This window comes from Aplidium turbinatum, chromosome 5 (assembly GCF_918807975.1).
Source record: "Aplidium turbinatum chromosome 5, kaAplTurb1.1, whole genome shotgun sequence".
NCBI lineage: Eukaryota > Metazoa > Chordata > Ascidiacea > Aplousobranchia > Polyclinidae > Aplidium > Aplidium turbinatum.
This window is the reverse complement of record NC_137476.1, coordinates 33,099,727-33,115,944: the sequence shown is the minus strand read 5'-3', so window position 1 is coordinate 33,115,944 and position 16,218 is coordinate 33,099,727. Positions and strand designations below refer to the sequence as shown.

The 16,218-nt window shown below is 35.7% G+C and overlaps 2 protein-coding genes across 3 annotated transcripts; both read right to left on the bottom strand.

The window, feature by feature from the left end:
- Positions 1-358: 358 nt before the first annotated feature.
- LOC145771380 (uncharacterized) lies at positions 359-2,407 on the bottom strand. 2 transcript variants are annotated; one of them, XM_082583136.1, is made up of 3 exons: positions 2,200-2,407; positions 1,505-1,647; positions 359-621 (listed from the first exon to the last, which is right to left on the bottom strand). In XM_082583136.1, exons 1-3 carry the CDS (start codon positions 2,325-2,327, stop codon positions 521-523), a joined length of 372 nt encoding a protein of 123 aa, XP_082439262.1. In that variant the 5' UTR covers positions 2,328-2,407; the 3' UTR covers positions 359-520. The 2 variants fall into 2 exon arrangements, with proteins under 2 accessions (XP_082439262.1, XP_082439263.1); XM_082583137.1 differs by having other exon boundaries at positions 359-603.
- Positions 2,408-6,578: 4,171 nt separating this feature from the next.
- On the bottom strand, positions 6,579-9,688 carry LOC145771313 (uncharacterized). The gene is made up of 3 exons (XM_082583059.1): positions 9,509-9,688; positions 7,642-7,796; positions 6,579-7,200 (listed from the first exon to the last, which is right to left on the bottom strand). Exons 1-3 carry the CDS (start codon positions 9,622-9,624, stop codon positions 7,142-7,144), a joined length of 330 nt encoding a protein of 109 aa, XP_082439185.1. The 5' UTR covers positions 9,625-9,688; the 3' UTR covers positions 6,579-7,141.
- Between the last annotated feature and the right edge of the window lie 6,530 nt (positions 9,689-16,218).

Sequence of the window (16,218 nt, the reverse complement as noted above, 5' to 3'; positions counted from 1 at the left end):
AAGAACCTTATCTTTTCATTCCCCAAAGACAGTTATGAGTATAGGACTACTTTATCTTACTTCGCTTGCTTTTTGCTTATAGGCCTATTAGTTGCATGTATCAGTCCATTCTACACGTCTAAACTACCACATTATCACTACAACCTACAAGAGAGTAGTAAGGGCTTCTTTGAATACTGAAAAGTTTGGGTGTTCATCAGGACAATTATCGTTTATAGCACTAGTTGCATCGTTCATCTGATGAAATTGAAAGTAAAAGCAACAACAGGATGGTTTATTGCTTCACTTTATTGCTTCTTTGTCGGTAAGGTTGGTTCAACAGCGAAGGTAATGTTGCAGCTTTATTAAGAAAACATTGAAACTACAGCAAAGCAACTAAACCGTGGCAAGAGTCACTAGATTGCAACCAAGGTGCCATGAAAGTAAAAAAAAAAGCAGACAAAACAATCGTTAGAAATTAAACAGCGTGTAATTGATTCCAACTGTGCTGTGAAAGTCAAAAAGCTGTCTGATCGCATTTTTATATCATCGTATTCTTCGTTTCATAAAAGGGTGGATTAGATTCACTTGGCACCATGTTCATCTGTGGATTGACGCCATCTTCTGCAGATTGAGGATTACCTTTTAAAAATAGGCAATAACACATGTCGTTTTCCTCACCAAAGATGCTCGTTTCATTAGCAATAATAACAGCATTTATATAGCAGCGCCACATCCTCAGTGCAAACTATGCTCCTGGGCGCTGTATCTGATGATAATGATAAAATCATAGTTTCCAGTCATACAATACTTTCAGTTACGGTAATAGTTGTAATTTGTTGCTGGAAAGTAATTCTGACAAGAAATGCAATATTTTCATAAACTTTAAATGTTGCTTGTAGCCTATCTACGGGCGTTTCCGCTGAGGCGATTCCATGAGGATTGTTATTGTTCGAAATAAAAGTTTATTTCATGAAAGGCGGTGCGAAACGAAATTTATTGCAAAAACCAATGGTTAAAAATAAAGACAAAGCGAAAACTTTTCAGTTGCAACAACCTAGTTAGCTTGTTGAAGATTTGTTTTTGCTTGGAACAAGAACTACGGATTTGTAATAAAAGTTTCAGAATCGACTTAACCACCGACTTTTATGTTGGGCCACGCCCCATGGTCCTTACCAATGCGTTCTGAGAGTGTATTGTGCGCTTCTCATGCCCAAAATAAAATAAAATTGCTTGGATTTCGAAGCACAATACATTGCAATGAAATACTTTTAGAAACACCACTAAAAAAACGTGAAAACGCTCTGGCAAATGGCCACATAATGCTGGTTTCCATTAAGTATTAGGCCTACTCAATTCAGTTATCGTATTGGTTTTAAGTATCCAAGATTAGCCTCTCTTTGACCAACCAGTCCTAATATAAACTATGCAACTACTAAGTCTCAGACATCAGCTGACAAAAGGTGATTTCAAAACTCTTATAACGCAGACTATTAACAGTGAGATGAAGACAGTGGTAGACTACCTGATTGTCCGAGAGTTGTCGAATGTACGTTTGGACTGACAACATAATTTGGACTTTGGCGCCTACAACAGCACACACAGCATGCAATGCATCCTCCAATTGCGGCTAAGATTCCAATCACTATGGCAACAATTACTCCAACTCTAGAAGCATGTAAAAATATTGAATTAAATATTTGATGAAAATACTTTTTATATTTGATGAAAAGATAATGAAACAAAATATTAAACTAAATATTTTTAGACGTGTGAAAATTTGGTTGGTGATTGAATGTTTCGTGTTATACTTCAATTTACTTTGGAGCTGTTGCTGATACTTTAAAAACACAAGTTACGGTTGGTTAAGAGCCAAACTGTGTGAACCAAAAACCTCAAGATCAAGCGACCCTGGTTCGGTTCTCGGTGAGTGCGCTTGAGCAACACACTTTAAGAATTGCTCTCCGGTTAGCGGTACCTAGTGGATAAAATAATTCACAGATAACACTTTGACAATCGAAAACCATCCTGATAATTTCGGTAACGAGCCTGGGTCATTGGTTCAAAGCAACCACAAGTACGCAGTAGCCAAAAATTACCTATCAAAAGCTTTCTTAATCTGAGCATAAAGATTTAGCCTACTAACTACCTATTGTAGCTCATGTTATGTTTGCTTCAAGTGCCCAACAGATTAGCAGCACATGTAAGGAACTTTCATACCCGATGCTATAAGCAGTCTGAACGGTGTTCTTCAAGGCGTTATTAAAGTCATTATCAGTACAGCAGAATCCATCGCAGCAGAGTTCACCTTCAGGACACTCCATGACGTTGTTGCAGGCCGTTGTCATAATGACTTGTTTAACGAAAATATTAGATTGAAAAATTAACTGGATTGTTTAAGGTTCGAGACCCACTGGATACAAGCGGCTGTCTTTTGAAAAACACATAAAATTAAGCAACGTAACAGCCAGTGGCGTATTTAGAAAGTTTGTTAGGGGGAGGCCAAGACATTGTGTCAGTCAGGCTGGCGGCTGACTCGGCGGCTGGAGGCCAATGGAGGTCTGGGGGTAGTACACACGGGGTAGTCTGAACGGTAGTATACACAGAAAGCTCAAATTTGGGTAAAATGGCTGTTAATTGGTTCAAATTGTTCTACTTTGGTTCAAATTGAACTTGTTTGACCCTTTAAATAAGGGGTGGGGGAGGTATACCAAAATGTCATATGATGCGTCAGAACGGGGGGAGAGGGTTAGCTGAAACCGTCACATAAGGGGAGGGGTCTAAAATCAAGAGCAAATCGGCAGAAGTAAGTTACTGTTCCAATCAATAAACTAACGAAAGATATCAAACACTTCAGAACATAAACAATAAGTTAGTCCTTCCTACCTCGAATGCCTTTTGAACATTCTTGGCGATTCGCAATGACAATTTACAGTTTATTGCGATGGCTGCGCTTGGCAAATATATCAATGACTGCATCATACTCGAACTCGAGTACAATATCCTTGTTTAAATACATCTGAGCTAGACCATCCAAACGTGGCTCGATCATGGTCGTGCGGTAATAATTTTGCAGGTACTTTAATGAACTGAAACATCGCTCATTGGAGGCAGTTGTAACTGGAAGTGTAGCAAAGACTCGAATAGTGCCGAGTTGTTCAGCAGCTTGACACGCATCCACAAGAGTCGCAGGTCGTTTATCCACAGAAACTGCAAGCCAATTCGCTCTCCATCTTCGCAATTCAATAGTAGCTGCAAAGCAATTGCTTGGTTCAACATCCAGCATTTCATGGTAGAAGTCGAAAATCTTGTCAATCAGGCTGTCCTCATCTTCATGAATCAATGAAGGCAGAAATGTGCTGACTTTAAAAGCTAGCGAGCAGTGCTCATTGAATCTCTCGTGAATTTGTGCCAAGCAATTGCCAAGGCAGAAAGACTGTTGACAAATTACAGTGCAAAAAGTATACCCCCGCCCCCTCCCCGCGTTAGGACGAATCATCCAAACAATTATGTCTTGCGCTACAACTTTTTTTTGTAAAAGTTGTATTTTTTTTACCTGATCATTATGAGGAGGCCATCGCCCATTTATCCTCCTCCCTAAATACGCCACTGCTTAGACATGCTGTTAATGTAGCATTATGCTTGAAAATTTCACTCAAGGAAGATTCTGTAGTAAAACTAACTTGGGGCAAAGTTGAAGCTCAATTGCTAGAATTTGGCTTTTCTTAAAACCAACGAAAATCATTCGCAAAGAACGAAACGAACCAAACGAATGCTGAAGACAGAAGGCATTGCAGTCCAAAGGTAAAGCGACGTAACTACAGAAAAGTTAAAACCGAGAAAAAGCGCTTTAAAGTTAATCGTAAACCATAACGACATTTTAATCGCAATTCAACATTTGATACCTCTAACTAAAAGACCTTGCCTACTTTTTGTTTCAATGGAACAAAAACGTTGATTGCTGTCCTAATTTTCGCTAATTAAGATAATTAGTGTAGTTACGTCGCTTCACCTTTGTAAACCTGATTGTGTTTCTGACAGTGCTGCAAAGGTAAACCGGCGTATCTGACACAATGTATTGAATTCACACACAATATAATAATATGGTTCAAATACAATGCAGTATCTTTAGTCAACATCAATTAGGTCAAGTAGTTGTCGTTCGTGGGTAACTGTTCTGAAAATTGTGGTCGATTTTCCGGCATAAACGGGCATAGCTTGTTTAGTATGTCAGCATGTGGTCTCTGTTATTAGCGTAATTGTCCTCAGAATCATTCATGAGCGTTTTCACAACTTTATGTAAGTCGATTGTTTTGCCATTATTCGCGTTTAACTTGTAGCTGCGTTAAAGCTAACTGCTTCTGTTCACTAAAAGGATGATGCTACAAGACGCTTTATGAAGAGTGTTTGGGTACAGAAGCTGCAGAGTCAACACGCAACAAAATATTAACCTCATTTTGTAAATAAAATGTTTTCACTTCAGAAGCTAATAAGAATTTTATCTACAAAATGAGGTTATTCTTTTGCTACGTAATTGTCTTTGCATAACGAGCGAAACAGCTGGCGTTGTTTGGCAGAGACCGACATCCCATTGAGAATTTGGGATTAACTCTAGATTCTATTGTAAATCGACGTAACTGGGATTATTTGCTCTGGATTCTATGGTAAAACGACGTAACTGGCAGTTATGTCGTTTTGGCTTTGCATATATGATCTTTATATGTAGTTACGTCGTTTTGACCAACAAATATCTCGCAAACTACTGCAGTTACGCTGTTGAGTCTTTGCTGGAAGAAAAATATAGTCTTTGCGAAGCGTTTAATAAAAAGTGGGAAAATCAAAAATCTGTAGTTACGTCGCTTTACCTTGGGACGGCAAAGCAGTCTGAACGGTGTTCTTCAAGGCGTTATTAAAGTCATTATCAGTACAGCAGAATCCATCGCAGCAGAGTTCACCTTCAGGACACCCCATGACGTTGTTGCAGGCCGTTTCCATAACGACTTGTTTAACGAAAATATTAGATTGAAAAATTAACTGGATTGTATAAGATTCGAGACCCACTGGATACAAGCGGCTGTCTTTTGAAAAACACATAAAATCAAACAACGTAACAGCAGCCATGCTCATTCGCAATTGAATACGTGAGTTCAAGAAGGACATAATTTAAAGGTGTTTTGAGATAAATGCATTTTAACTATTTATGCAATTTACTTTTGAAGAAGAATTTCGATAATGAGCATATGCTTAGGCATGCTGTTAAGTAGCATTATGCTTGAAAATTTTACTCAAGGAAGATTCTGTAGAAAAACTAACTTATGGCAAAGTTAAAGCTCAATTGCTAGAATTTGGCCTTTCTTAAAACCAACGAAAATATTGAGGAGGTGGTTTGCATGTTTAAGCTTGAAAAATTGAGCCGTTTTTTCAGGTATCATTGAATAGACAATAGAATTGGAAAGCTTAAAAAGTGAAATTTGAAAAAAGGACTTGGGCCCTTATTGAACTCACGTATTCAATTGCATTGTCATAAACAGACAACTTTTTTATAAAATGAGACGTTTCTAATTTGTTTTATGTCCTTATTCTTTATCCTATCATGACGGTTTTATCCTTGTGCTCTACGCTTACCTTCACAAACAAAACTGTAATATTTATGACCATTTTTTTTCCAATGAAACAAAATGAATTTATAACTTAAGTATTCCATTTAACTCAAAAATAAACATCTAGGCTAGCTACTGCTTAATCATTAGTAAGAAACTGCATGGATCAAATCTTTACGCGATTGGTAGGCTACAGCTGCATGCAACTTAACTGGACAGTAAAAGTTGTACTACAGTTTTCAACGATTTGACATAGACCTAAACGTTGCTGTTTTACTGTTAAGTTTCTCAATGAAAGTGTCACATTTCGTGATTGCAAATTTGCAAACACTTTACAGAATCCGAAACCTCTGCATCTAACTTGTACTCGAATCTGATTGCAAAAATTTGAAATAACAAAAGCATCTTATTTCTGAAGGCAGCAGAAAAAACGAGAAATTTTTTAGTAATCAGCGCTTTTCAAATTCCATTTTGTAACTGACTGACGATTGCGCAAAATGAGCAGGTTAGCTTTAGGCAAGGTTGGCGCTGTTAAAAGCATTCCAGCTAGCAAAAATAACTGAGGATGAATCAAGATTAAAATTGCTGGAAAAGGTGTAGTCAGCCAAACAGTCGAGTGGTGAGAGCTCTGATGCCACACTCGAATGAGCGCCAGTTCGACACTGCTCAAGAGCATGCGGCTGTGTTTTTGACAGAACACTTAAAGGCATGCCTGAAGGTGGACACGAAGATGGCTTCCTTGCCTTCCCGTTCACTTAATCTATACCTTGGCGTCAGCTGGGATATGACAAAAGATAATAGAAAGGACTAGTTTTGTTCACTATTGCAAACTCTGCTGTTCAACTTCTTGCTCTGCTTTACTGGTTGCATTATTTTGCAAAAAACTTAAAATTTAAGGATGCCTTGACAATTGAAAACACGCCAGCCGACTAAACAAAATAGGAATTCAACTTTACTTGACAGACAATTTAAAAAAAAAATCTGGAAAAAGTACAAGATTGTTAATTTTAAGAGCCTTTTATTTATCATATGCCTTGTTATAATTAGTGGAACAATATTAGATAATCGTGAAAATATTTGTTAGACGTTATTTGGAATTATGTCCGTAAAGCTGAGGACACTTCTTGGACATAGAAAAGTAGGAAAAATTCAAAAAATACTTGACAAAATTGAAAGTTGCTTGAAATTTATTTTTAGATACTAGCACTATTTAAATAAAAAATTATTAAAACGCTTCATGAAAACATTACGAAGTTAAGGCAAAATTGAAGACAACTTTTTTATAGTCAACATTTGAACAACTTAACTAGCAGGTGGACTTTTAAACTGCAAAAATTTAAAAAAAAATACGCAGCTTTGAAATGAATAACATTTAATTTTAGTGCCTTTCCTCAAATTAGGCTACTCCGTTTACCGAGTTTTGAAAAATTTCCACAGGTTTCAAGATGGGAATAACTGTAGCCTACCAAAGTAGTGTTCTTTGGTTTTAATGTAGGCTGGTATATTTTAATATAATTATAATGTCCGCTTTGGAGTCGTTTTGTTTGCTCAAATAAAAGGTTTTATTCCATCACTATAGTTTCATTTGGGTATCTGCTTGTTGCTTTGGTATGTTGGAGGTCTGCATGAAATAAAATGAAAAAAATGTATTATAAACGTGTTACTTATAAAACGTTATCTAAAAAAGTTCAGAAAAGTTGCATGTAGGCTTCAGTGAAGTTTTAAAACTTTTTATAGAGCAAAAAAGCAAAATTATTTGTTTAGATAAGGTGCAAAATGCTTTGTGCAGAAAACTTGTCTCCATAATATTGTACTATAGCTACATTGAAACTGTTATAACACAATTGGAGAAACACCACTTTCTTAACCTTTCGCTACTGATTAGTTAAAATAGATCAAATATATGTAATACTAGCCCAATAGTCTACACATAATAATGCAATTACCTCAAAAAGTGGCTTACCGACCTTTTAAAAATCACATAGTTTAGAAAAGGTTAATTGATGGTTAAGTCTATTAGGTCTTGACGATTCAACAAAAAAGAAAGCTCTCTTTAACAAACTTTGTTGTGGAGGAGGTACGACTGTGGTTGTGGTTACGACATGAGGAGCCGGAGCATATCCTGCATTTTCGCGTTTGCAGCAACACACGCAGCAAGCAATACATCCTCCTATTGCCGCTAAGATTCCAATGACCATGACAACGATCATTCCAACCCTGGTAACAGATAAGAGTTCCAACAATCAGTCGAGGAAGATAATTATGAGGCATCAAAATAATAATAATACTAATATAAGTATGGTACTGCTATTTTGCATTCATCAAATGCTGGCATTTACACAACAATCTAACCTATTAGTGTAATTTACTAAAAATCGATTTCGCTATAGTAATAGCATCTTCAGCTTATTCAAATAGAATCTAATATAAGTAACAATCAAATGTTGTTTTGCGTTCTTCTAGTAACTGTAGACCAGGCTACCAGAAGATGCTAATGGTAATAACTAGCTTTATTCCCAACGTTTCATTGGTCAGCACGACGAAGTTTATCAAAGGGACTAAAACAAGCAAAAACTATCCATTTAACAGCAAAATGGCACATCACAGAAACATATTGACAGAATGAAGAACTTTGAAGATACAAAATTTAAAAACGTACAAAATTAGGCTGTAGGTTATCCACTGCCGTTTTGATTGACAATGTTAAATGCCGATTTGTAAAACTGCAAACCTTAATTTCTATTTACCTAATCTTTCTTCACAATAGGCTTGTTGGTTGGCCCTTGCGATGTGTGCTGTCATTTAATTTAAAAATAAGTGGCACCAAGGAATGATTTCATTTAATAACACTGGGGGTGAAAACAGTCTAGTCATGGTTGAGGTTTCGAAACGTATGCTGAACATGAGATTACTATCTATCGTGAAAAAAATATTTGAATTAATTTTAAGATATTAACGTCTACCCTTTAAAGTACGTGTTAATTTGAAGAGAAGGAGACATTATTTGTGGTCTCTGTTAAAGAAGGACCTTTAGTGCAAACTAACACACGTTAAATTTATTTGGATTTGAACCAGTCAATTCATAGAACTCACGACGTGATACATCTTCTTTTCCACCATACTATACTTCCAATATTTTTAATTTACTATCTATAGCTTAGACTTTTTTATTTTTTAGTAAACTGACCAGATTTTTTAACCATTTTGCTCGGATGTAAGTGCTGTCTTCGACACTTTTAAAAGGTTTCCCTTCTGGACGTACGTTGTAAAAGTTTCAATACTTCTGGTTAAATGTTCCTTAGAATCTTGCTCGTGCACTTAACTATTAATTGTTGCCTAGACATTGGGTAACTTTTTGAAAGTAAAACAAGATAAAAGTTGCACCGCAACTCAAGCCTTAGAATGTTTTTTCAAGGCAATTCGTCATTGATGGATTGATTTGGGAGTCTTTATTCACGGACTGATGAAGCTTTTTTAAAAAGTTAATCCTGGCAGTTTCGTATTCTTGTAGAGACTTTGAACCACTGACGCAGGGCCGGTTTTCAAGATTGACAGAGTGATGCATTCGCTTTTTGTTGAAGTGTTGTTGTTCGTAAATAATTTCACCCACTAGAATTGTTTGAAGTGCGGTGCTCAAACACAAGCCAAAAAGTCGAACCAGCGTCGTTTTGGTCTTGGTGTTTTAATTATTTCATCTGCGTCTAGTGGGTATAAAATGGATATAAATAGTAAGACTTCCAAGTTGTCAACTTCAAGTTGCTGAAAATAATTACAAACAGCTAAGATTATGCTCTAAAATGCGTTTTCTCGATGAGCAATCAGCCTCTTCCAAATTGAAACCAACTGCGAAAACAATGTATGGCCTTCTTTCAACGAAATAGTGCATTGCCTACCTGTTAATCGATAGGGAATTTACAATACCCACTTACCCAATGTTGTATGTTGTTTTGATAGTAGCATCAATTGTGTTGTCCCAATCGCAACAAACACCAGAACAACAAAACTGTGCATCTGGGCAATCAAGAACGTCTGCACAAGTTGCCATCGTTTACAACAGACCTGATTTCAACAATTCAAATCACTTTCTATCACTGATTTACAGTAGTCTGTTGTCTGTTGGATGTTATACGTACAAGTCACAACACCAAATTATTGTAAGTTTTCAAGAAGCATCTACTCTTTTACCACTTAAGCCACAAACAAACCATTGTTAAATCGATGTTTAACAAGAAATCATGCTAAAAATGGACAAGTTAATACTCCGCAGTATTTTCGCTGATGAAGAACGATAAAATGCTAAATAGAATAATAAAAATAATCCATTGCTGACTACACTGCCTAGATTCTTCTTTAACTGGGATGTTAACCAGTAAGTACGGACAAGAGGGTGAAGCTGTTATGAAAGGTTATTTGGTTTGTTATTCAAGTTTCCTTGATGATGAAAAGTGCGTTTTTAATGGACCATATCATCAATGGTTGTACCATTTTACCCCACCTAACGAAGTGGAAGGTCTACGTGTCTTGGATGATGAAACCTAAGACTGGCTGCTTTTCAAAAGCCTTCCAGTGTATATTCGGAGAAATCGTGAATCTGGGGTGGTAAAAGAAAAGACCGTCTGCTCGAATGGATGCTACCATTTTCTTATTTTTGTAGCCCCCCCATTCAAATTATTTTCTCATTCTACACAACAATCTTGCTACGGACTTGTCTTCACCTGTTTGCCCATTTTGACTCAATCTCCACATTTTCAACTCCAATGCTACATGTTCGGTGTTTTTACTTAGATCAGATGTTACTTTTGCTAATTCAATGTAAATTATATACTTCATACTACAAGAAATAAGCCCACTTCAAGTTCCAGTTACGCAATACTGTATGTCTGGATATTTAGTTTCCCTTAGTAGGCCTATGTGATAGGGTCTGATTTCATGGGAAGAAAAATTATTTTTGACTAAACCAATTGAATCAATTTATTTCACAAAACACCAGCAATGAAGCTGTAAATATGAACATCAAGTAGGCTACTGCTAAATTGTCTTTTTTTAAGAAGTTATTTCAGTGTTTTATGATAACTAGCTTACTATATATAGGCTATATTGAATCTTGTGTTCTCAGAGTGCACAAAAACAAACCGTCTTTAAAGTAAATTTACTACACTACACGGACCGACCTAGCCAGTCCAGCTGAACCTATTGTGTCTTTTGTTTGAGTGCTCTAAAGAGCTTAAGTTTGTCAAAGTAGGCCAATGACGGGAACAGATCACTTTACTCGGGTCAGATGACACCAAAAACAAACGCACAGAGATTATGACACAAAAGCATTCGTCATTTGTGTGTAGGCTGCAAACTGTGAAGACAGACTTTAATTGTATTCTACGTAATTGTATTATTTAATTTAATTTTGATTTTAAAACAGTTGATTTCAGATTCACTGCTTTCGGAAATCCGATGAAGATGAGGAAATATCATTGATCAAATGCCTTGTGTAGCCTCCTGAGGTTTTTCTTATTTGTTTTGTTGTGTCTTATTAGTATTGCTGTTGTGAAACCTGGAGGCCTTTCATCCCCTGCAGTTTTTCTTTAGGACATTGTGTCGTGTATTAGTAATTTGAAACGCTAGCTAGGAATTCAGGTATTTGTGCATTTCTTCTAGTACTTTTGTGCTTTTTAGGAATTTGGAATGCCACATTCTTGCAACCGGCAGTTTAATACTTGCGACACGTCTGTTCAGCGTTGTAGCCTATGCTATGTTGAATGCCACAGCGTTTTTGTATATCGTGATTGCAAGCGTCGCTCAGGGCATTCGCTCAACTTTGCAAACTCTTTAAACGCGTCTAGAGTCAAAAATGCCATTAGTGATTTTATTAATATTAATTATGATTTAAATGCCATTATGATTTTATTCTCAGTCACTTAGTACTATTCTTTTTCAGTCGTTGAGTGGTGACATCGTTCAATCAGTCCACCATGTTCTATTCGTGGTCAAGCCATGATTCCAGTTCAGTTGCTGTGATGGTATCATTTATGAGACATGACTTGATTTCAGTTCTTTTTGAGATCGAGACATTTTGCGGTTACAACCAATTAAGTAGTGTGATGGTTTGAAGAATTGTTTCTACAATAAATACATGCATGTAATCAAGAGGTCTAGATATTTCTCTTTGGTCACTCCCACCGCATTACCGCGTTCGGAATGTTGCTGTAGGCTAAGTACTTACAGCTAGGTATGAGTGGATAGTCTGGACTATACGACGTCCGCTACACCTTGCCAATGACATCCCCGAATGCTTATTTTTTTACATACACAACGCAAATTAAGCTAGAGTTACTCGATCTTGCTGTTTCTTCATTCACAAGGTCAGGCTTCTATCCAAACGAGCTATCGCAGGGATAGATTCAATATTTTCTTGGACGTAGGAAAATTTCTTTACATTAATTTGTTAAATTTGTTTCAAACTAGGTTTCTTTACCTTTTGAAATCCAAGCAATATAGTTTTGAACCGAGTCTTGATAGACGAAAACAAACCGCATGGGAGAATTTTAAAAAAGAAAACAAAACAGGTGTGAAGTTGAAGTCTGGTAGCCTTGCGTCAGGGTAATAGATTGATTGAATTGATCTTTATTCTCAAACTCGGAAAGCTTCTTTGAGAGATTAATTCTGGCAGTTTCGCATACTTGTAGAGGCTTTGAACCACTGATGCATGCCCGATTACCAAGATTGACAGAGTGAAGTTTTCGATTGTAAAAGTGTTTTTGACTGACAATCATTCTATCTATTAAGTGATACTGAATGAAAAGCAGTCCTTAACGTGCGTTGCTCAAGCTCACACCTCGAGGGTTGAACAAGTGAACCTTGATCTTGAAGCTTCTTCGTTCTTGAAACTTGTTTTTTTGTTCTGCTTCTTCTTGTTTTTGTTCTTGTTTTTGCTCTTGCTCTTGTTCTTGCTCTTCTTCTTCTTCTTCATCTTCTTCTTCTTCTTTTTCTTTTTACCAATTAATTATTGTTATTCAGGCTTTCACGTGTCTACAACAGAAATGTTTCATGAATTTTTCAACACAATTTCTTTGTCTCTACTCTTTTTTGGATTATTTTTGGAAGACGTTTTGTTTTATTTCAACTTAAGCTTCTTATTAAAGAATTTCGTTTTAAGAAACTTTTTACGTTTTGTTGCCTGTTAATGAAAAAGCTTTTCAAATAGCTCTGGCCGGTTTGTCGTTCTGTCTGGATTAAACTTAGCAGCGTGTTTTGAATTCAAAGATGGACCGTGTGTGTTTTCTCATTTCGAATTCGTACAGGTCATGTTGGGGTTTCCATCCCATTTCTTCATGAAGCGCTTGGAAATTAAAATGATTGGTATCTTTTTTGGATTGTAGTGACCAACATGTTATTGTCGTATCTTTTACGTAAATTACTTTAATTCCACTGCAATTTTTATTTCCTTTCTTTTTCAGAAACCTCCATAAAAGCTTCACGAAAAGTTGTTTGATTTTAAATAAACGAGAAAAAGAAATTTTGCGTGGAAAAGCTTTGGTTGGGAGTCCTTTCCTTTTCCTTTGTCTTAGGAAGTGACTTAATTTAAAATAAACAGAGTTCTGTTATTTTACCGTTTTGCAAAAAGGTATTGAAATCATCGTGCTTTGATAAATAATTAATAAAAGGACGGAAATTGGATATTTTATTTGAAATGTTGTCTCTATTTTGATTGCATTTTCTACAGAAAACCTCTGCAAAAGCTTTGGATTTATTCTTTTCCATAGACATAAATTTTTTAATTATTTTGTGTGTGCAGATTGTGATTGCAACCATTGCAGCCCATATAGGCTACTGTGTGCAATATCGTGATTAATTGCAACCATTGTAGAATGAATTTTGAAACATGCTCAAGGAAAGAAAACGGACATTGTTTTTCTTTTAAATGACACTTCTGATGTATTTAATCTTTTTGATGAAGGCTTCTGGTAAGCTTAAAACGTTTAACTGTTAAAACTATTGGTGAAAATGTAAAATATATTTTTATAATGCCAAGCTCTGTTGTGGTGCCTTGCTTGTCTGTGGTAAAAAAGCAAATTCTCTCCAGAAGTTATAATACCACCAAATTGTACATTTTTCAGCAATACATGTCTGAAGTTACTCTTTAATAACATGTTTCTTAGGCTATTCTTAGGCTGGATATCATCCTTAACATCAGGAGGTGACCTAGTATAGTGGCCTATAGTCACCAGAAGAACGCAAGTCACTTTATTTACTGTCACACTTGTTAGATGTGGCGCTACATGCAACTGAGCATGCATCTCTTTTTAACTCATTGATAGATCATTTCGTTTTGCCCTTATTACCAATGAAACTTATCAGATACGCCATCTAGATACGCTAAAGAGGCCAATTAAATCAATTTATTTCACAAAAAATCAGCAATGAAGCTTTGAATATGAACACCAAGTAGGCTACCGGTATGTCTGGATTAAACGTAGCAGCGTGTTTTAAATTCAGATATAGACCGCGTGTGTTTTCTCATTTCGAATTTGTACTACAACCAATTGGTATCAACTAGCACATATCATGTAAATTGGCATGAAAAGGGGAAGGCCTACACTCTGCAGTGGGCTCTCACAGGCTGAAAATGATGGTGCTGGGGTTTCTATCCCATTTCTTCATTAAGTGCTTGGAAATTAAAATGGCTGGTCTTTTTTCTTTAGGATTGTAGTAGCCAACATGTTATTGTCGTCTATTTCACGTAAATTAATTTAATTCCACTGCAATTTTTATTTCCTTTCTTTTTCAGAAGCCTCCATAAAAGCTTCACGAAAAGTTGTTTGATTTTAAATAAACTAGGAAAAGGAATTTTGCGTGGAAAAGCTTTGGTTGGAAGTCCTTTGCTCTTTCTTTGTCTTGGAATGTGACTTAATTTAAACTCTGTTATTTTACCGTTTTGCAAAAAGATATTGAAATCATTATGCTTTGATAATAAAAGGACGGAAATTGAATGTTTTCTTTGAAATGTTGTCTTTATTTTGATTGCATTTTCTACAGGAAACCTCTGCAAAAGCTTTGGATTTATTCTTTTCCATAGACATAAATTTTTAATTATTTTGTTGGTGCGGTTTGTGATTGCAACCATTGCAACCCATATACTGTGTGCAATATCGTGATTGCAACTATTGTAAAGTGAATTTTGAAACATGCTCAAGAAAAGAAAGTTGCAAAAACCGCTATCGATAAAAGTTAAGTATTCCTTGTACTTTCAAAAAGCAGTAAATTTATAAATTAAAATTTATAAGACAAAACAGTGGTTACTTTATATCTTTCAAACAAAATCGAATGCAACACGCAGGTGACGCTATTTTTAAAGTTGTTTGCTATTTGCGAGGTTACAGGTTTTGAAAAGTTGCTATTTTTACGAGATGAGGGTGAGGGGTCGAGAACGGTTTTCTCTAAAAGAGTCGTAAAAGCTACACATTTTGAAATATATTGCCATGACAGTCATATAATATTTCTTATCTTTAGATTTTTGATGAAGGCTTCAGTTAAGCTTAAAACGCATGACTGTTAAAACTATTTGTAAATATGTAAAATATATTGTTATAATGCTCAACCCTGTTGTATTGTTGTGACTTGCCTGTTTGTGGTAAAAAATGAATTTCTCTCCAAAAGTTATAATACAACTAAATTGAACATTTTTAAGCAATACATGCTTAAAGTTACTCTTTAATAACATGCTTCTTAGGCTGATGGATAGAATATGAAATAATAAGTTACAAAAGTATAGGCTACTAAATTTTCAACAATCCATAAGATATTTTCTGTAATATATATATTTTTTTGTACAGTGTATGATGACACTGTCACATTTGTTAGATGTGGCGTTACATGCAACTGAACATGCGTCTCTTTTTAAGTCATCGAGAGATCACTTCGTTTTACCACCACTACCAATGAAACGCATCAACATTTTAATTCAGAGTTATTGCACTTACACAGCAAATGCAGTGATAATTGTATTATAGATCCCAACCAACTAAAACGATTGCTGTCAGCTGTTTTTCACAAATTAATTTACGAAATAATAATTTTCGTTTTACCTAAGCAGGACTGCATAGAGATTCAGCCTGATTTGTGCATTTTGCAAATTTTCACGGGTTTAGTTGAACTGAAATTTTCTAAACAACATACTCTCTCGTCAACCACTGCCTTTCACCGGGTATAAAATAGGTTGATGCATCTCTTGGCAGTGAAAAATAAAAAAACATTTCATTTTTTGAAAACTTAAGCAGACTGCTAGCCACTCACCAAAAATAATACTTATCATCTTCCTTTTCTTTTCCTAATAACATAAACTGATATAATAGCATTGTCAGACAGGCGAAAGATGAGAAAATATGATTTTTAGAAAGTTTTGGCCAGACGCAAATGAAAGATTAGGGGGATTACTAGGTACAACGCTGGTTTTCCTTGTTCTTAAAAGAAACCCAAGCAAACCTTTTAGGGTGAAAAGGAATGATGTCTTTAAATCAAATTAGACAAATTTTTTTAAGTGAGATTATATTCTTTTTAAAAAAAAACCTATAATTATTACGATACTTGCAATGAAATGGAATTTTACCCAGATTCCAAACGGCATCTTTTGCGTGGGAGGATTTCC